Consider the following 21,606-nt stretch of genomic DNA (forward strand, 5'->3'; position numbering starts at 1 on the left):
TGTGGCCGACTCGGCAACTCTCTCTGCAAGCGCCCCTCTGCTCTCAGCAGTTCACTTCCTGGAGGCTCTCACACTTCATGCTGCAGTCAGGAGCTCAGGGGAGTCCAACATGATTCTTCTTACTGTGCTGTTCCTGTGCATCATTTCCACCTACTCAGCCTCTGTTAAAGGTAGGTCTGTACTGGGCTCGGTTCAGTTTTTGGCTTAGCAAAGGCATAACCAGTGTTTGTATGCAGATCTGTTTTGCATCAAACATTATCATCTTTACTCATCTGTCCTTCAGTAACATAAAATGCATTTAGTAATTACGAAGGTTTAAGCACTTGTGGCATTCATATCAGCAGAGGGGATGGAGGAGAAAATGCTTTCTGGTGCATGGGGCCAGCAGTGTGAACCAGGAGACAGGGGATCTTGACCTTGCTTAGTCAGGACATGCTGTGGGGGCACTGACTTGAAAGGGACTATTCACATGCTCAAAAGAAACAGAAAGAAGTGCTCTGGTGGAGCAGAGCCAGGAAGTGCTCAGGGCTCTCCAGGTTTCAGCTTCTAAGCAGTTGACTCAGCTACCACTGAAGTCACTAGCAAGCATCCCATTAATTTCTTACTGCTTGCTCTGCAATAATTCATGAAAACCTGGATGTCTGCACAAGCTCTGGGAGCAGGGCTTTACTCAGGTGTCCTGGCAAAGGTCAAGGGTATGAAATCTGGAGGCTGCCTGCTTCAGCCGTGCCAGTATATGAAGCAAGGAAATGTGTCTTTAGTAATCGTCCTTCATGTACAACCTGATTTCAAATTTAGAGGAGCAGCAACATTAGAACAGGAGCCAACACCTAGTTTTCAGTTTAATGAAGATGTCTTCATCATGATGATCCTCCTGCTCCCTGCAAGGGATCCAGGACACTGAATCTGTGTAAGCACAGAGCAGCAACCCTCCTCCCTACCCCCTTACACCAAGAGTTATAAAGCAAAGAAGTTTGCAGGCAGTTCCTCTAGCTGTGACTGTATTTGATGAGACTGCTGAGTAACTATGGTTAGATACCGATGTGCCACAATTCTGGTGTCTGCTCTTCCCAGCTTCTCCTTAATATCAACTAAGCAAAGCTCCTTCTTGATGTGAGGTAATATTTGCTTGTCACTTTATATCCCCAGAGTACTGAGCAAGCATTTTCTCATTAATTAGTCCTCCCCTTCAGCTCTGCCAGGCGTTGTCTCTCTCTTGTGCAGAGAGACTGAGAGCTAAATTACTGGCCCAAAGGCCACTTAGTGACCTCAGTGACAGAGCTGGGATTAGGATGAGTGTTTTACTTCTCCACCAGGCCATGCTGCCTTTTGGAAATATTGAAGGAATATTCTTTTAAGTCAGATAGATCAGCACATGTGAAACTTTCCTACTGTGGTTCCACTTGAAAAATGTTTTCAAAGAAGTGGATGGGGTTTGCTTTTTAAAGCTATCCAGTATCAGAAACAGTGGCAAATATAATTTATGAAGGTAGAACCAGCAAGCAGTTAGAGAAGCACATGCTATGCATGCCATATGTATTAATAAAAGGCACAGGACTTGACAGCTGTCTCTACTCATGCAGTGTAACCTTCTGTATTATACAGTATCATGATTTAATTATAGACTTGGCATGTTAGCCTTAATGACAGACACTTAACATTACTAGTCAAACTATGTGTTATGCACTCCACCTTGAAAGCAGGCACTTCTGACCCCAAGAGAGCATGGTCGATTGCAGTCTTTATGTCTATCTCTTCTCCTTTCTCAGTCAGTGGGACATTTGCCATCAGCTGTAATGGCAATAGCTCTACAGGCAACAAGGACCAGAATGCTGTGCTGAATACAAAGGAAAGAGCTTCTAAAGGCAGGGGGGTTTATTAAGAAAAGTTTCTATCAGAAAGGTGTAGGAATATTCTTTTTCAAATTTTTTTTCATGAAAGATGACATGAAAATTTAGTTATGCTGTTTTGAATACTGGTTCTGGGCAGTGATACAGTGTCTCTGTCCCTCAGCCACCGATATCCCCCTTGCCTCTCAAACTGACCGTGCTACCCAATTGTCTCTCTTAGCTTCCCCATTTCCACTGGGGTAAGTGCTAACTCCTTGGGACTGCCTTCAATACTGCCTCATTCCTGCTGCTTCTCTCATCATGATTGACTGCTGTCTCACCCTTTTCCATCAGTGACATCAGTCTTGCAACTAAAGCCATCTTCTGCCCTGGCTTCTGCAGTGTTTTCCACATATGAAATGGTGAAAGCTTTCAGAACCTAATATTCTTCTAGCTCCCAGAAATACTTCGCAATTATTCATCTCTCATGACACTTGCAAGAAGCTGCTGCATTATTTGCTTGTCTGTTTCCTTCAGGAGGGAACAGCTCTTTTGTATGCGGGGACACGCAAATGCTAAATGGAAGGAAGAGGGAAAGAACTCTTGCAAAAGGGAAAAAAGATGTATGGGTTGAGCTGTGTGAAAAGGAAGAGGATAGGTGAAAGGTGCTTTTAACTGAAAAGAGAGGGACAACAAAACCACAGACATCCACCTTAACTAACAAGACACTTGTCTTTCAGTACCCAGATCATTTTTCTCAGACAGGCTTTTCTCCCACCTTTTATCTTTAGATGAGACTGTGTCACCCTCTGTGTTTAGAAAACACCTAGTGGATGGCATTTGTAAAATCTCAGCTGATACTAAATCATTAGCACTGGTGTTTCTGCTACAAATGAAGGACATTTTGAACTAGGAAGCAGCCAGCTCTGAGGTACTGCAAGGAACCAGGGGTGCCCCTGAGAGGTGCAACCATCTCTGGGCAGGCACTGAGCACAGTCTGCTCTCAAGGGCAATGTAGCATCAAAGCTGATAGGAGTGACGGGAACTGGGGAAGTAGCTAGGACGTTCACAGTAAACATGAAGGAAGGGTTGTACACCTCTTGGTGACTTTGTTTTGAAGCAGACACACAAGACATGCAAAGCCAGAAGAGCCCCATCATGCCAACGTTAGTGCTTCAGCCTCCCTGCAAAAAAAAGTTACAGCTTTGAGCTCTCACATGCAAACATGCTGCTCCCCCTGGGATGACCAGACTTGCTGCACCACATCTCCAGCTGGCGTACAGTGTAAGTCAGTTTAGTTCTGTGTAGCTTTGCCAATTTACACAACTTGCAGACCAAACTTGGTGGGGTCACCATTTTCCTTACATTCTTTGAAGCTGATCTTAATCTACTGCTATACCACCTGAGTGAACAGGGGAAGGAAGTGAGCAAAACCTAAAAAAAAAAGGGGGGGGTGGGGTGTTGATTCTTTGAGTCCTACACAATATATCTGTCCAGCCATGATGGAACTACACTGTGTACGTACCTAACTGGGATTTAAAATCTGAGAGCAAAGAAAGAAAAGACTTTGGTTTTCCTTTTTACCAATGCAGTGATTTGAAATTTATTTAGCAGAGTCAAATAAAATGCTGAGGGACATGACGTAAATCAAGATAGCCTGTTGATTCTCTGCAAGGGACTTTGAACACACTGATTACATTACAGTATGCTTAAGAATTTATCTGAGATGTTTTGATAGATTTTTCTTCTTTTTTTTTCCCCCTGTACTTGTCATAAGACTGAGATGCATCTCCCTGAGGACAGCACTTTGCTTTTCTTAGATTAACTCTGTTGTGAGGTTGTAGTCTCTGTTCTTTACCTCCTGAACTCCATGAAGATATTCCCAATGGATTCAGTGGTGCAGCATTTGGGTCTGAGAGGCTAGTACTGTGCTGCTTACAGGTAGCACCTAAGGTCACTGTATGTATGTATTTGCTTTGTGGATGTAAGAGCACTTTGTGTACAGCCAGCTTCTCCTCCCTTCCCTTCCCTCTACTAACTGACTTCATCAGTTTTTCTTGTGCGGAAGAGACCTTTGGGCCATCCACACAAGAGGAGGGAAGCCCTCAAAGGCACTGAAAAGGCATGTAATGTATACTCTTTGTGACAAAATATTTAAAGGGTATACAAGAAGAAACTGATTTTCCTTAGCCACAGATTTTAGAGGCATGGTCTTAATTCCTGTGCCTGAGGCTGCATATAGAGTTGTGACACTGGTGCCACACATTCCCCACATGGCTGTGCATGAGAGAAAAGAAAGAGAAAAAAGGAAAGGGTGTGGTAGTAAGTAGTTTTGTAAAGGAAAAATGAAAGCCATTTGTATACTACGTATTTCATTTACACTAACAAGAGCAACTGAATCCCTAGAGAGCAGTCTGAGTGGCTGTTAATGCAGATGGAAATGGCACCATAAATTGTGTAGGCAAGTTGCATTTATGCTAGAATTTGGCTTTTATAACCCTTAAAATGCATCAATTAACAGCAGAGGCACAGCTATAGGGACAATTATTTAGTTTAAAGAACAAGGGCTTAATTATATAATCAAAAAATATTTTCCCAATGTCTTCATTACATTCACGTCACCCCTGGGCAAGGCTCTCAATGGAAAGATTCTCAATAAATGTGCAAGAGATGCAGAGAAAAATTTCTGTTGGCTCCAACAAATTATATCAGTGCCTTTCAAATTGCTAAGCACACAAATTGCATGATTAATTACAATACTTTTACAGTATTTTGAGTTGCAAATTATTTGGGATTAATTTTGAATGCTAACATATCCAAAGTAAAGATTTTGGTTCTATTAAGTGTAGAGCTAGAACAAAGTATCTGTGGACATTCTTATTTTAAATATATGAGATCAGTGTCAACTTAATTGCAAAAGAACTTCAGCTGCTCCATTGAGAAAGCCTCTGTAATCAAGGGCAGCAGGATCAGTCCCATAAATTTTCGTTGGCAATTAAATTTTTATTTTTATAAAGGTATGTTATAGAGAAATTGACAGATTATGTGAGTTAGTCAATTCTAAAACACTGTTTGTTTTTGCTTTCCAAACAGGGCACACTACTGGACCAAGCTTAAATAATGACAAGCTATATAAATTTGCTTACTCAGCTGAAGTGTATGTTGATCGGGTGAAAGCATCACTGCAGAAAAGTGCAGGATACCGGATTTCTTCTGGTGTGGATGTTAACCTGTTATGGAGAAATCCTGACAATGACGACGACCAGTTAATCAAAATTACGGTAATTAATGTCATCAGACAACTTTAAAAAAATCCCTGTTTTTTCTACATTTATCTAACTGCTAATCTAATCTTGAGGAATTGATTTTCAGAATATGAGCTAAATCTTTTATTCTTCTCTAGCCTATTTGCTAAATACAAACTGGGATTGGTACTTACTTAACTTTATGGTGAGTTTTTCTGCCACTTATTTCCCCAGTGGTGAGTGCTGGGGTTTTTTTGAAAGCATAGATTTAGTAATCATGGAATATTAATGATCAAAACCAGAAATGAAGAAATTAAAAAGAAGTATTAGGTGATTTAGTCTATCCAGCCTACCCCAGGCCAATGCTAGACTGCTCTCTACATTAATTTTCTCTGGTTTTACTTTGCTAGATAAGAGATGTTCAAGTTGAAAATGTGAATGAACGTCCAGCTGCTAAAAACATCTTCACAGGAAAAACCACAGAGAAGATAATTGGGAAAGAATATCTGGAAGCTTTACAGAGACCCATAGTTCTTGAGCTAATCCGCGGAAAAGTAAGACCCTGTCTTTTAAAATTCAGTCCCTGAGGAAACCTGATATAAATCTTTTCTTACAGACTTGGAGAATTTATCAATTCACTATCCTCTCAGTGGTCTTAATATGGCATTGTGTTCCATCTTTCTATGTGAAATGCAGTAGTTTAAAACAGACTGTGATTTACCTGTAAATTGTAATTGGGCCCTTCCAGTCCAAGCTTCTTGTGTGTTGAGAACACCATACAGTATGGAAGTAAACAGCAGATTGACCATGAACATATGGTTACACATGTGCACAACTGCTGTGTAAGATTTGTGCTGTTGACTTCAGTGAGGCCAAGATTATATCCAAGGTCTGAAGGCAGAAAAGAAGATACAGTTTGTCACGAGGGAGGTTATACTGAATCTGTGAGGAACACTGTTAATCACTATAAACCCTTACCAAATATTTTAGCATGACTGCTTTCCCTCCTTTCTGGCTTGCTTATTTACTTCAGTGTCACCTGCAGTTTCAACAGTCCCAAGTTAATGAACTTGATGCTGAAAGAGCTACACCCTTTGATGGCGTTCCTTTACTGGGAAACTGTCTCAAAAAATCAGAAGAGAAGGGATGGTGAGCAGGTGTGTCTCAGCACGTACTTGGGTTTTATGGCCTGCCCTGAGACAGCACCAAAACACTGTCCCACCATAGGAGCACCTATGTCCAATTGTAGCTCTCAGAGTTCCAGTTTTGCTCAGAAGGGGATTCAAGTAAATCCAGCTCCCCCTCTTTTTCCCTGAGAAGCTGCCCACTTGTCCTCTTGTGCTCAGCCTACTGCTCTGGCCAGGGAGTGGTAAGGCTTGAGCCATGGCTGCTCCTGCCCCCTCTCCATGCTCCTTCACCCTCTCGTTTCTTGCTGCATTAGGCTAACAGCCCTGCTCTCCCCTCTGCAGACCAAGCAGTGCTCAGCAGGTGGGACATGGGCAGAGGGACAGTGAGAAAGAAGGAAGGTTGAAGGTCATGCTCCCTTTTCTCTTCTGCAGAGTGGAGTGAGGGCTGTGACACCCTAGCCCAGCAGATCTTTACCTCCTGCTGTAAATAGGCACTGAGCACATACCCTGGCTGCCAGCTCAGCCTACTGAATTGCAGCTGTTATCAGGCCTGCTCAGTAACTTTCAGACTCGGCCTTGTCATCAGTTTTACACAACATAAAAAGAAACAGAACAGCACTGGCTTCCAGCTGTACGCATCCCTGAAGGAGAGCAGAGGTATCGGAAGAACACTGTCAAAATACATCTGCTTCTAATGCATTAAGCAGTTCACATGCTAAGATTGAGATGTAGCATTAAAAATTTGGGGGGTTTCTCAGGTAACAGGGTCTATACACTCCTTTTATGATTTCTCTATGGTGTGATACTTTCATCCCTGGTACAGTGACCTCACTTTCCAGGGTTACCCTGAGATAACACTCTGATTGTACTTAGAGTCGCTGAAAAAAAGTGCACTTTTAAAGCACCTTGAATGCAAAGTGGAGGTGCAAAGTCTTGTTACCAGAGGAGAGGCTCAAGCACAACAGTTGGCCCATGAAGTGCAAAGGTTGTGATATGTTTGACACGTCATTTAAGTCATTCTAACTGTGATTTACTTATGATTCATTCATAAGTTTTTGTAACCTGTGATTAAATTGCAACAGATACTATGCCCCAGTGGGGAAGGATTATCTAAGGATTATGCAGAAAAATTAGTCACTTGTGAAATTATGTAATTTTTCCCATTTCCTTTCTAAATTCTCTCTAATTAACAGAAAGTTGTTCACTGTACTGAAACTGCATTTAGGTACAGCTGAAGGCCAAAACTTGTTTGTACTGTTATTGACAGGCCCTGCAGCCCTTGGAGTTTGCTTAAATAAGGGCAACAGGTCCAAATTCAGCTTCCCAATCAGAAAAATGTAAAAGGAGTTTTTTACAGAGATGACCCACACTATCTATTCCTTTCTTATTTAACCAGACTTGTTATATACTTGTTTTTTATTCCTACAGGTCAAAACCTTCTACTCATATCAAAATGAGCCTGGGTTTACTCAAAATATTAAGAGAGGTCTGGCTAGTCTTTTCCAGCTACAGCTGTACTCTGGTGCTGCCCATGAGGTATGGTGCTATATCTGGCAAGATCATCATCATCAGAGAAACAGCCAGAGCCTGGTCTGCTCAGAAAGGCAGACCTTGGCTCCCACTGACTTCAGAAGGAGTGAACTGTGACAGAAATCAGCCCTTTGATCACATTTCACGCTGGGGACATAAAGAGTCTTCTGAATAATCGGTGAAATAAGTTGCTGCAATTAACATAAAGAACTAGGTGAAATCCAATTGATTTAAGATGCTTTTATCAATTTAGCAAAAATTTGTAATAAACCAACTTAAACCAGGTCAGTATAAAAGAGATTATACTGATGTTTAAAGTCAGTAGATTCCTAAGCTCCGTTCAATGGATTAGGCCATTTTAAATCGGAATATCCACGCAAAGTTAGCAATGGTTTAATCGCATCCGGTTAACCTGCTTTACATTGTTAAATTTCTGCATCTGTCCACATGAGCAAATCTGAAATTTAACTTAAATTCATGAGTATAGTGCCAGTTGCCAGGTGTTTCCTAATTTTTTTCTTTAAACAAACTTTCCTTCACAGCCATCTAATGAAAAGTACCCCTGCCAATCCAAAGCAGGTGGTTAGAAACACTGATACCTTCCAAACTGGTAAATAAACCCAAACAGTGCAACATTATATCCTATCAGATACAGGATTTAAGCAGTGAAGAAAATGGCTCATCTTTGGAAAGTGTTCTGGGGTCCCCAAGATAAATTCAGGAAAAGTCTTAATTAACTCTTTTTTCCAAGGTGGACATATCTGGGAAATGCAATACTACTTACCATGTGCGGCAAGATCAAGTGACTAAAATAAAAGCCCTGGACTCCTGTGAAATAGAAAAAGAAGGATTTACCAGCCACAACCAGGTATGATTTCTTTAACAAAATAAAATCTATTCTGCCTATTTAAAATATATTCTTAGAAGTATAGAATCATTTAGGTTGGAAAAGACCTTTGAGATTATCAAGCCCCACTGTTAACCCCAAACTGCCAAGTCCATCACTAAACCATGCCGCTAAGCTTTTTAGTAGCTATTACACATTTTTTCAAAAGTCCTTTCTTGCATTACAGAAAGCAAATTCTACAGAAAGCAAATTCTACGTGTATATTTTGTACTATTACTAGTACAAATTTCATATGTAGTACCGATGGGGAGAACAGGGAATTGATTCTCCTCTTGTGTAAACCACCTTGGCTCAGCTGACATTGAGTACAGCACACCAATTTGTATAACTTCTGGATTTTCATCCATAACACATTTTAGTTTCTATGCAGATTTACAGCACTTTTGTCCTGGCTGTACTGAAGTTTTAATCGATGTGAGGCTTTTCTTTCTTTGGAGGAAAATACTAGATACAGTCACAATAGTAACCTTTTCCCCAGCTGCTAAGTCACAGCACTTAGCATATGCAATAAATGCCAGGCAAGATGCTGATTCCTGAATGGAGCCCAGTGAGGCTTGCTTGGAAGGTCAAAGGCTTCCCTAATGCACAGGTGTAATGTAGGAGATGTGCTGTAGAGGTAGCTGAAGCCCTACTATAGCCTTAATGGTTCTCTACTACTAGTAAATGCCTTTCTAAGCAGTTACTACTGAGTGCAGGCTGGACACATGCTGAAGGCATTGGGATTCTCTGCATTAGAAACTGACCTTTCTCAGCTCAGAGAAGTACAAAGGTAGCACATACTTTGTTAACACCTCAACACTGACAGTATTCCTGATTTTAACACTTGCCACAAAGACTTCATCTTGTTTACAAACAAATCAAGCAAAGTGGCTGGCTTTGCTTCACAGGTGTGAACATAACAATCTTATTTACAAGTTATTTCCCTGGAAAAGTTTCTCATTTTATTTTAAATGTATTTTTAACTAAATGAAGTACTGAGTATTTTCTTAGTTGCGGCCTGCTCCGTAACTTGCTCCCCTCCTCTGCCTTTTTTTCCCTCCAATATATATTGAATTTGACACATACAGTGCAGAAGTCAGTGGCTGCTTGTTGCAGAAGGAATTTTTGAGAACCTGGTTTATAGGCTTAGCTTGAGATGTTGTCAACCCACATGCACCTTCCGCATTTGGCTCTATTTCATTATGAGTTTTGCCCTGATTTGAAACTGTGAGCTCTTCTCCTATTTTGTTGTTTATTGATCAACCTTTTTTCTGATTTATTTTTTAATTATTTTCAGATTTTAGATGTCACTTCAAAAGCCACATCTGCCACAATTTATGTGCTGGAAGACAGTTTCATTAAATCCATTAAGGCAGAAGAAAATTATGTTGTGCTTCTGAATTCTCGACGAAAAACAGGTGCCAAAATAGTTTCAAAGTAAGTTGGGCAATTTGACTGTCATTGATGGTAGCAGGACCAGTGGTTCAGGTCAGGTTATATATGTATGTCTTATAGCATCAAGATCTAAGGCTTTAAACTCTCCAGGTAAGGATATAGGTCTCTTGTATCCATATGATAGTCAGTCCAACTTTGATTAGGGGCTGTATGCAAATAATAAATAATATCATTTATAAGGTAGGAAATGAAAACAGCTGGAAATGGCCAAAACATTTTAAGCAACACATTACTTCTGTAGGTGTTCCATTTCCGTGGCCTCTCATTTCTTAAGAAATAGTTCCAATAGATCTCCATTTGTAGTATGTGAAAGCTCAGAAGTATAGGGAAAAAAAAAATCTGCTGCATAGGAAGGAAATAACATTGAAACCTAATCTGTGTTAGACCCCAGACTCCAAAACACTGAAAGTTTGGAGATACTCATGCAAGATAAATGATTCAGGCATCTCCTCACTGTTATGATATTTTAAAAATGTACATTCAAAATCTCACTTTCCAGATCTTCTTATCAACAGATATATGAAACATTTCAGAATGTATATGGTTACTGAAGACTATTTACCAGCGATATATCCATACTTTAGAAAGTCTATTATTTAGGTATTTTATGCCACATACCTCTCAGTAGTAATTCTGCTGGTATCAGATACTTCTGTTACCTTAAAAATGCCGTAGATCTGCCATGTTCTGGCAAGTCTATTTTAAAATAAGACTTCATTAAGTCTGCGTTCTGTGGTTTGGGCCTGTGGAGGATTTTTTTGTTTCCTCTTGCTTTGATTTCTGCATTTTTGCTTTAACGGTGTCTTCACTGTATGGATGCACAGGCAGAGGCTGGAACTGAAGTCAGTACAAGCTGGCCCTGGACTGATCGCTGGCAAGCAAGTCACCGGTGTTATCAAGACTTTGGACTCCAGTTATGTTGCCGTGCCACTAGTAGCAGAGCCAGTCAAATCTGAGTGCAAAAAGTGTCCCTCAGTAAGTAAACACAGGCTTATTGGGAGTCATTGGGATTCTGGTCAATTAGCTGAGCACAACAAGTACGAAAGAAGTTTCTGTCCAAGCACCCCATGAGGAGACATCTAACCTAGCAATATAAAATATACCCCAGAGTGGGGAGCATGGTAGTGGTGCAGTGGTGCTCCACCACACAAGGCTGTTCTAAGAGCTACCTCTAAAAGTACCAACCTTTTTGCTCTCTTTCAAAGACTGAGTGCAGTATTTCTCAAAACCATTGAAAAAGAAAATAACCTTTTGTTTTCTCATCTTTGCCAACCCTGAGTTGGCAGGAGCTTATTTCCTCTGGGTAATGGAGTGGGATGGTTGGCCAATGTTTATAAATCATTCTGTGATGGATGAGCTGAACTGCTCCTAGAAATTAAAGGTAGTTAACCATTCCTTAGGCAAGCTAAACATTTGTTGGTAACATATCTAGCCTCTTCTTACTACCTGACCCTGAAGTAAGTCTTTTAAATAAAAGACTTTATAGGTATTTTGTAAGTATAAAATGAGGGTTTAGTATTCTTGGCAAGTCCAATACTGTTCTCATCTTTCCCCTGGAAAAAAAATTACCTTGTTCTTTTTATATTTAAGATGTCTGAAGACTACTAAGAACTTTGTTTGTAAATGCATCATCTTTTCTTTTGCTGATGCTATTCATCATAAACTAATATAAATCACCGCAGTGATTGTTGGCAAACAATTTTAATGCTATTACCATTGTGGAATGTATTTAGCAATAATTTTTAAATTAATGTTCCCATTTTCTATGATCTGCTAGTTTTTTATAAGCAAGATAAGGCTTCTATTCAGCACACATACTTTTAATCCTCCAGAGATACTCCTTATGAGCACAAATACCTTACTATATTGGAACTTGTGCTAGTTATTTGGAAGTAGCATTGCACTGTAATAATTTATCTTGTCTAATGCTTGTTAAGCCACAGAGAAGATAAAAAATAGGTGGGGGAAAATGAAACAGAAATGATGCTGCATGTATGCTGGAGCAGTTCTGAGCAGAGAACATCAAGGGATCTTAAACAGAACAGGGACAGGTGCTTTTTTCCTGACTGCCCATTTGGGTTTGTGCTGATCAATTTGTCACTTGGAACAGAGTTTGTCATAATAGTTATAGAGATAATTTCCAGACCAAGATAACAAACATAGGGTATAATTCCAGAGCACTGCCTGGGGACTGAGCTATGTCATTATAAACCTAATGGCATGATGAGAATGAAGTCCTACTTTCTTACTGTATTTTACAGTAACTGCTATGAAAAGATGGGGGTCTGTAAACAGAACACTGTATCCAAAGCAGCAACATAACATTTGGTACTTACATATCACAGTATACATTAAGACCATGCTGACATGATATGCCCTACAGTTCACGCTTTCAAGACCCTTTTTAAATCGTAATAGGTCTTACCTCTATCTTTATGAATTTGGTAAAATAACCTTTACAAACCCACTTCACACATGGCAGCACTAGCTTCTGTGGGGTTATAACCATCATTTACATTTAAATTTAGGCCTAGATTTCTGTGTTTGGACATCATAAAGCATGCTATCTTCAGAAGAGCTCATAGTTCTTACCTTTTTTTTTTATGTTTATGGTTCCTACAGAAAAAGGATGCCTCTTCTGAAACTGAGGTGTGTTTTTTCCATCATGTGCAGCCAGCCTTTGTAGGTTGGTAAATCAGCTGTCACACTAACATTCTAAACCAACTTATGCTCTGTTTAGGACCTCTTGATTTGGCTTGAGTTCTCCTGGAGTGCCCACAAGACCTTTGGTCTGATCTGTCAGACAGAGATTCTTGTCTGAGCTTGGCTGAGTTGCCATGTGGAAGTGTATGCATCTGTGCCTGAATCCTTGGAGCACTCAAACCAAATTTCCTGAAATTCACATGAGGAGAATGAGGCTCCTTGCAAAGGTCAATTGTGAATGCTGGCTTTTAAAATCATGGTCACTGCAGGAGACAGCAGCTACTCCTTGTAGCAGTCAAATGCTTAGAGCACACCCCCAAAGAGGAAGACTTGGTTTCCACTCTCTTTTTCTTGAGATAGTTCCAGCTCCCACCTTGCTTGTCTCTAGGGTATGTGCTAAGCTAAGACCAGCCTACACAGCTGGGCTCTGCACAGGAGAAAATACAGGATTAATGAGGTTAGAGATTTTTTGCTGGGCTATGGTGCAGCTTAACAGGGGGGAATAGAAAGTGCCCCATACATTTATCCAATTTCAGCTTATAATAGCCACACTGACCTTGGTGCTAAGCACTAATCACCAGCTGAGGTTAACAGACCCATCTGTGCCTCAGAACACGAGCTCCTCCCAGCTGGTCATTAATCCTCAGGAAATATCCTATGTCTCAATCATTGTTGCCTAATTATTGTCTGTTACAGTTGATGGAAGTTGTACTCTGTACTGCTGAACGATACTTATATTTGCCAGCAGGTTTCAGCGTTATTGCCTAGTACAAAACCCATGAAGAGGGGAAGTATTTTAGTAAGGGTCAAATGGGTGCTAGTCTTATTTCCCACTTGGGAAAACTGCAGTAAACACTGCTGCAAAGAACAGCTGAGTTTTCACCAAGGAATGTTCTTAGTAATTTGACATAACAGAGGCAAAGGCGAGGGAGGAAAGGTCAAAATACCTGCACCAGTTTCTTATGGAGTGTATCTGGAAGGACAGATACAGGTTTTATCATGTTGGCTCATTTAGGTCAAAAATGTGGTGTGTGGAATAAATGCAGCAACAGCATTTGAAGAAGTTGATACCTGTTCTAATACCATCTTACCTATAGTTTTGTACAATAACCACAAATCCCTCCTCATCTTACGCAGGTTTATGAATAAGAAATGGAGCATCCACTCCTGTTCCAGACTAAACACAAAATTACCATCTTCTAAGAAAACATGATTAATTTGTGAATTGCAGATTGTGCAACCCCCACTTTAAAAAAAATTTCTTAGGAGAAAATGGGAACAGAAGGCAAACACTGTATTCACCAGAAAGCACAGTGAATTTCCCAGAGAAGATAATTCACCTTATTCCAGTTACAGTATAAATAATCATGTTTTATTCCAAAATAGATTGCATATAAAGCAATGTACATTATCAGGAAAATACTGAAGTGTTGGAAGAGAGTTATAGAAAGGTTTCAAAGATATTTGTGTTGGGATGTCACAAATTAAATACTACTTAGCTAAAGGATCAGCAATCTGTTGGATTTCAGCTAATTTGAGCAACAGGTGGCCCACATATCTGCATTTAGTAAATTTGATTTGGAGAACTGAAACCACAATATGAGATATTTAACATAATGTGAATTGTTTTGCAGCTTTCTGAACACTGGCAGAGCATCAGAGAACATATGTATCCTGAAAAACTTTCCAAAGCTGAAGCAGCAAGAAGCTTTTTGTCCTTCATTCAGAACATCAGAAAAGCTACGAAAGAGGAGATACTGCAGATTATTAGAAGTGAAAGTAAAGAACTTCTGTAAGTCATCATGAACAAGCTTTCAAAAGGTTTAAGTTACTTAAAAGTGCAGAAGGGCAAACTGCATGCAAACAGATTCAGTTCTACTGGTGATGTCCTAGCAATGCAAAAACAGTATTCAGTAGTTTTACAGGAAAAGGATTTTTTTTTAAAAGCTGTGCGTGTTCTCATAGTATATTTGCAGCACACTGATCAGCCACCAAGACTGTATCTACAATGCAAAACAAATGTGCTTTGTAACTTACCCAGAGGTTCTCAACCTGACTGCTTGTTCTGAAACACTCTGTAACTTGTTCTTGACTTGCCCATTTGTGTCCTTCAAATGGAAATACAGCAAAGAAGGGGATGATTCATGCCTGGATATTGTGCTAATATCAGAGTTTGGGTGTGAACAGCATGTGCACCTAGCCTTGGGAGTTGGAAAGCATTTCCAAGTCACACCATAGAGTCATGATCTTTCAAACAAATTATAGCAGTTGTTAACAACAGAGATAAACCTGAGAGTAACTCGGGTAGCATGGAAGCCTGTTCTCTAGCTGTCATCGTGTATGCAGAAATAAAACACTTCTTTCAATTTACAACCTTGTCCTGTAAACTTTAAGACACTCTAGACAGTTCTGGTTTTTTAATACTTTTTTTGTCCCATATTTGCATAAATTCAAACATTATTATCCATGGATATGATTTTGAGGAGGAAGAATTCAGGGACTCAGTTCTTTTCAACAAGAGTAAAAAATTCTGTCTCATACCTGCAATTAAGAGATCTTTCAGCACATTAGCTTTTCTTTCTACATGCAGCAAAGTCTTTACAGTGTTTTCTAGCTCATTACGATGATATACTCATTTCCACTTCTTTGTAGTCCACAGGTAGTGGATGCCGTAACCTCTGCTCAGACCCCAGCATCACTGGAGGCCATACTGGAGTTTCTTGACTTTAAGGATGCAAGCACTTCTACCCTGCAGGAGAGATTCCTGTATGCTTGTGGATTTGCTTCTCACCCCAGTGAAATGCTCTTGAAATCTTTAACTGTAAGTCAAAAGACAAAACAAATACAACAGAGTTAATATTCTTGAGCCTCATCCCTGTCAAAGGGGAAGGGAAGAAGAACTGTTGCCGTTTCCAGTTTTCCTTTCTTTATCCCTTCCAGGGTTTCCTTTAAGTTTGCAAATAGCATATAGCCTGGAAGCAACAAAAATGTGTAGGTCCAGACTTATTTGCAAAATGTTATCAATATCTACTCCTTGGAAAGCAAACATAATACTGAGCATTAGCAAAACAATTTCAGGATTGTTTGATTGTTTCTTTATTCAAAACCTGTAAGCATTTAGTACTCGTTGTTGGGTTTTTTTTACATAGCTTCAGAATGAACCTACTATATGAGACACTGAATGTAACTCAAGGGGGAAATGGCAATCAGTTATTACATCTCATGACAAAATAGTGCTCTGCTTAGCCTGAGCCCAGGCTGTTGGGGTTAATACCTTTGCACTGCAGTAATGTTCACAGGAAGTGAGGAACTATGGTTCATCATATCTAGACAGAGAAACTAACAGCATTGATTTTGCATAACAGGCTAAGTTCAAGGGTGATATCGCAAATGAAGAAATCAGAGAAACTCTTGTCATTGTCATGGGAGCACTCATCAGAAAGCTGTGTGACAGAGAAGGCTGCAAGCTTCCAGTGAGTATCTGCTGTTCAGTGCTGGCCAGATTCTGGTCTGCAACGCATGTAAATGATCCCTGCTAATGTTACTGGGAGAGCAAGAGAGACATGGGAAGGATATTCCCCCCTGTTTTAAAATAAGCCCACAAACTCCTATGTTTGATAGAGAGGAGATTATTTTTTTTTTAACAGTGACATCTACTTCATCAGCTTTAGGTTTTAATTTGGCTTTTTTCCATTTCTGTGGATATGTCCCAGTTTGTCCTTTTTTGACAGAACTTTTTCTCACTTCTGTCAGCAGAAGCAGTACTTGTGCTCCCTTGTGCAAAACCTTTGCAGGTCCTCAGAGAAACTAGCAAACTCAGGATCTATATAATATTTGCAATCCCCTTAGCTTATGTCAGCTCTGTGAAGAAAATAAATTCAAGTACTCAGCTCTGCTCCAAAGATGCACAGAACAGCTCAGAAGGAAGGCTATCACCTTGATCATAGACTTAAGTAAATGCTGGTGATAGAGGATGAGAATGATCAGACAGGACACTTCTGCCTGCTGGATCTGTGCTGTTTGGGATTGCAGCACAGTGCTGAAAAGACACAGAGCACCTGAGTGGCCCTTAGAAATCCCATTTTCCTTCCCCTGTTAATTGCCAAGCACTCTTATGACATTATGTTATGAAGCACTAAAGAACACTTCCCTTGTCTGTTTGTGGGGACATGTTGGCCCCATAAGTAAGACCTGTGAAGTCCCCAAATCAGAGCAGGTGCAGCTAGCAAATGAGAAATCTATGGACCAGGTGCCACTGTGACTATAGCCGCTTTGGTTATGCTTGAAAGAAGCCATCAACATGCAGTTTACAAATGACACCTTTGCTAACCCTGTGCAACGATGCTTTGAAACAAAAACATGCTAGAACCCAGCCTGCCTCTCCTACCTCTGCAAGGGAAAAAGGTAGGTTTATGATCACCATTTAAACATGCGGTTGATTTTCTTTAGGCTGTTGTGGAAGCCAAAAGGCTGATTTTAAGTAGACTGGAAAAGGCTAAGAAAGATGACAATGTGAGGATGTACTTGCTGGCACTGAAGAATGCACTGCTTCCTGAAGCAATTCCGCTGCTGCTGAAGTACACTGAGTCAGAAGAAGGGTCCATCAGCAATCTTGCTGCCACTACCTTACAGAGATACGATCCTTCTTTTGTCACCAAAGAGGTAAGAAAATATACTGCCCAAGAAAAGAAGTGCAAGACATTGCATTAAATGTAAAGAATAAGTTAACAGAATTCATTTGTCAGTCCCACTCTTTTTAAAGATGCCCCACATACGTTTTTTTACCTCCAGAAAATTATTATACACACTTCGGTTCAAGCCAAAAAACTCTACACATTCCTGCTTGCCAAATCCTAGCTGCCAGTCTGCCAGTGCTAGTCAGCCTCATTCACAGACAGCCATTGAAGATGGCAGGCAGTCTTTAGGGAAAACTGGTCTCCCTTTGCAAGAGCACTGCCTTCCCTGTGTGTAACCCCTGTTCTTCCTTGTACTTTCACATAGCCAGAGAGAATGCATGAAGTTAAAGAAGGGTAAAATAGCTGCATCTTACCTTGCAGCCTCCATGAGTAAGAGAAGTACAAAAGCAGAAGGTGTGGTCCTGCCTTCGCTGCATTACCCTGCAATCAATTTCATGCCTACTGCTGGCAGCTGTGACTAAGGTTGTCAGGGTGTTGCTCTGCAATGAACATGCTGGAAGCTGTTGGGTCAGCGGCTCTCCATGGACTTACCTGTAACAAAGATGTGTCACAACCTTCTCAGGGATGTGAGGCCACCACAGGCATTATCTAGAAAATTAAAATTGCAAGATTCTTGATTTTTTTAAAGCACATATTCCCTTAACAGTCAAGGAAATCTCTCTCTTGGCCTTACCACTGCCACAGTGTTTTGATCTTAGTGCTGCTACTTATTTACAACCCTGCTGTGAAAATCAGTGTGGAAGGCTGTATTTGGACTGTGGCTGAGAAGATAACAGATGCCCCACTTGCCCATGTGGTCACTGAGCTATACATGTCTCGTACATTCCAAAAGGACCATGAAGAACAAGATGCTGAAAATATATCCTTATGTATTAGCCTTAGCTATGGAGCTAGCTTAAGCTGATATTATAAACAAGATTCCAGTCTGTACTTTGCCCAGTCATCTGTGTGAGCACTAACTGAATCTGTTTCCTGACCAGGTGAAGGAAACAATGAACAGGATATACCACCAGAATCGTAAAGTCCACGAAAAGACAGTGCGAACCACTGCAGCTGCTATCATCTTAAACAGTAACCCATCCTACATGGAAGTGAAAAACATCCTGCTCTCCATTGGTGAACTGCCTCTGGAAATGAACAAGTACATGCTCTCCATGATCCAAGATATAGTTCACTTTGAAATGCCTTCCAGGTACATTAAGTTCAGTATAAATAAATATAGCTCATCCTTACTTCTTCGCAGAAACCCAAAGAACACAGAGGTTCTCAATAATTACTACTGTAAAATTTAAATAAAAGGATGCCTGATTTTTGTGTCACTTTCAGATACTGGTATTTCAGAATAAATCTCTGCATTTTGATGACATTCATTTAATAGATATTCACATTTTCAGAGGTACAAATAAGAATTAGTCATCAAATTTGCATTACTGTAAGAAATGTTATCTGTTAGTTTTAATTATCTCATTGGGGCACTCACTTTTATATTTTAAGAACCAGCAAACAAGAACAATTTTAAACATCACAGCACTAGAATTAAAATAATCAAAATACCTCTTCTTCTCAACACCATTAATTTTGAAGCAAGACCTTTGCTTGCCTTTCTACCTATGGCTGTAGGGAGTAGCTGAATTTGAGAAAGGTTAAGTCTGAATTTTAGTGGGAAAATGTAAGGGTTTTGAAGACCTCCTTTGCTACTGGCAAATTCACCCTTTCTCAAATTTGATATTTCTACAAACAGTAATACCTTTGGTACTGTAACATTTTTGTGTCTCTGTGGTTTGTTTGTTTGTTTATAAATATCACAGCAAAACTGTTCGGCAAGTTCTGAAGGACATGCGTGCTCATAACTATGATCGCTTCTCCAAGATGGGCTCTTCTTCTGCCTACTCTGGCTATATTACACGTATGTAACCATGAAACTGCCTTTTAACCCTGTTTGTATTCCCAAACATTGGATTAATCCACTAGTTTAGTCACAGGTACCTTCTTTCTTTTTTACTTAAGGTGGTCCCGATGTATCATCCACATACAGCCTTGACATTCTCTATTCAGGCTCTGGTATTTTAAGGAGAAGTAACATGAATATCCGTATTTTCGACAGAAATGCTGAACTTCATGCCAGCCAGGTAACTGCCACACTGTGCATAAAAACTAAGCCAGTAAATGGTCCTCTTATTACAGCTTCTCAATCAATTCATTTACTTAAGACCATAAGGTTTGCTGCACTGGGGAGAGAACAACCAGTAATGGGAAAAAGAAACTCACAAGAGCCAATGAGGCACACCTTTGCCCTAACCAAAAGACAGATGTTTTGTTCTGTATCATATATCAGGTTCTGTCTCTGGTTAAAGCCTATGCTGTTTATCTGATGTAATCAGTAAAAGTTTGATGAGTTTGTAAAATCAAGTCCTGTGTTTCGGATATAACACTGAATGGAAATACAGGGTGAACATCAAATGCACAAATCAAAGAGATTTAAATAAGATGCCTCTGGTTTGGACTCTCTGTAATGTTGGCAAGCACATTAAATGTTATAAACCTAAATTTCTGCAGCACAAAAATTGTGCAGTGGAACATCTTTGGGGTTTCCTCCCAACTTTGTGGAAAATAGTCATATGAATAAAGGAAAGAATGTTTGAAAGAAAAGCAGGCTTGGGACTGTGATCTGTATGTGGGCAAATTCTGCCTACATCTAAAGGGAAAAAACATGCCATGAGATTATTTTATTTCCCATTTTTCTAGCTGCTCTACCTAGTTCCCTTAAGTCTTAACCTCATACTTTTTCATCCACAACTACATAAATAAGAGTTACGTTCTTAGACATTAAGAAAATGTGTAGGATTCTTAACAGCCTGGGACGGGCAGTTTTTTTGTTGATTTTGTATCACTGTCGCTTCTTAGGTGGTGATTGAAGCTCAAGGTCTGGAGTCCATAATAGCTGCAACTCCCGATGAAGGCGAGGAAAACCTGGACTCCTTTGCTGGCATGTCAGCCATTCTGTTTGATGTCCAACTCAGGCCAGTTACATTTTTCCAAGGGTACGGTGATTTAATGTCTAAAATGCTCTCAGCAACTGGAGATCCCATTAACGTGGTGAAAGGACTTATCCTCCTGACAGATTACTCACAGGTACTAATGGCACACTGTTTGCTTCTTTTTCTGTCTCCTAAGCACAGATTTTCTTTCTTTTCAACGCTGATAAACCTGATCAAAGTTACATAGGTTTCTCTTACTATGGGAGCAATAGAAAAGTCACAGGTATTAAAAAACAGAATAAAATTACATGAAAAGAAATTTAGAAAAAAGTTGAAAACTTGTATCATTTTAGAAAACAAAGTGACACTGAATAAAAGCAAATCCAACTGAGTTTCCTCTAGAAAACTCATATTGCAATCAGCTATGGCCTCCCCTCACACAATTTCTTGTGATATAGTATTCTCCCATTGGACCACCTAAGTCTTCCTCTTCACAGGCTTTCTAGAGACCATACGTCCAATTTGGCAAGAACTGTCAGGTGCTGCATGAATGCATCACTGGTACTCAAACTTTCCTAGATAGCTAACCTTCAAAGAACAATGCTAAGAGGTCCAAATTTCAAATGCTTGTTACTAGGCAAAACAAGGGATTAAAATGAGGATTACACAGGTTTTATGCAACTGTCACCCCAAATGGTCAGTTAATTTTATGCTTAAATGTAGACTCATATACAAATACAACTGGCTACATAATGTATTATTGGAGGACTAAAAACCAAGACATCTCTCTGAAAGTGCAAGACCCACATTTGGATTGATATTTTTGTGCTTCCTGTGCAAAGATCTCCTTAACCTGTGGATTTAACAGCAGCACTAGCAGCACTCAGCTCACAAAACATCTGCAGGCTCAGATTTTACTTTCTACTTTTCTGCTTTAATTCTTAGCAAAAAAAGATGCCAAAAGCAGATGATGAGAAAATCCACCCTGATCAAAATTACAAACATCCCCTGCATGACAGCTTTCCCCATCCTGAACTCAGCTCAGCCCCTTTGTAATGGTATTGTAAGGCTACAGGGCTTCCCATGGAGTGCACAAATTGGCTAACTAAAGCTCATTCCAACAATGATTTACAGTTCACACGCAGATTATGGGCAA

General features: G+C 40.0%; 1 protein-coding gene across 2 annotated transcripts in view; it reads left to right on the forward strand.

The window, feature by feature from the left end:
* Positions 1-21,606, forward strand: part of MTTP (microsomal triglyceride transfer protein) — a 28,373-nt gene continuing 6,767 nt past the window's right edge. Inside the window, exons 1-16 of one of the 2 annotated variants that reach the window (XM_056342685.1) lie at positions 22-170; positions 2,950-3,113; positions 4,923-5,110; positions 5,485-5,628; positions 7,630-7,737; positions 8,483-8,599; positions 9,915-10,054; positions 10,897-11,047; positions 14,410-14,567; positions 15,428-15,596; positions 16,141-16,248; positions 17,225-17,437; positions 18,453-18,664; positions 19,281-19,378; positions 19,480-19,601; positions 20,377-20,604. In XM_056342685.1, the coding sequence (XP_056198660.1) occupies positions 3,047-3,113; positions 4,923-5,110; positions 5,485-5,628; positions 7,630-7,737; positions 8,483-8,599; positions 9,915-10,054; positions 10,897-11,047; positions 14,410-14,567; positions 15,428-15,596; positions 16,141-16,248; positions 17,225-17,437; positions 18,453-18,664; positions 19,281-19,378; positions 19,480-19,601; positions 20,377-20,604 (2,223 nt within the window). In that variant the 5' untranslated portion in view covers positions 22-170; positions 2,950-3,046. Of the gene's footprint in view, positions 171-2,949; positions 3,114-4,922; positions 5,111-5,484; positions 5,629-7,629; positions 7,738-8,482; positions 8,600-9,914; positions 10,055-10,896; positions 11,048-14,409; positions 14,568-15,427; positions 15,597-16,140; positions 16,249-17,224; positions 17,438-18,452; positions 18,665-19,280; positions 19,379-19,479; positions 19,602-20,376; positions 20,605-21,606 lie in introns of both variants that reach the window. The other variant, XM_056342695.1, reaches the window with a different exon arrangement.

Source organism: Falco biarmicus, chromosome 1 (genome assembly GCF_023638135.1).
Source record: "Falco biarmicus isolate bFalBia1 chromosome 1, bFalBia1.pri, whole genome shotgun sequence".
In the NCBI taxonomy this organism is placed as follows: domain Eukaryota; kingdom Metazoa; phylum Chordata; class Aves; order Falconiformes; family Falconidae; genus Falco; species Falco biarmicus.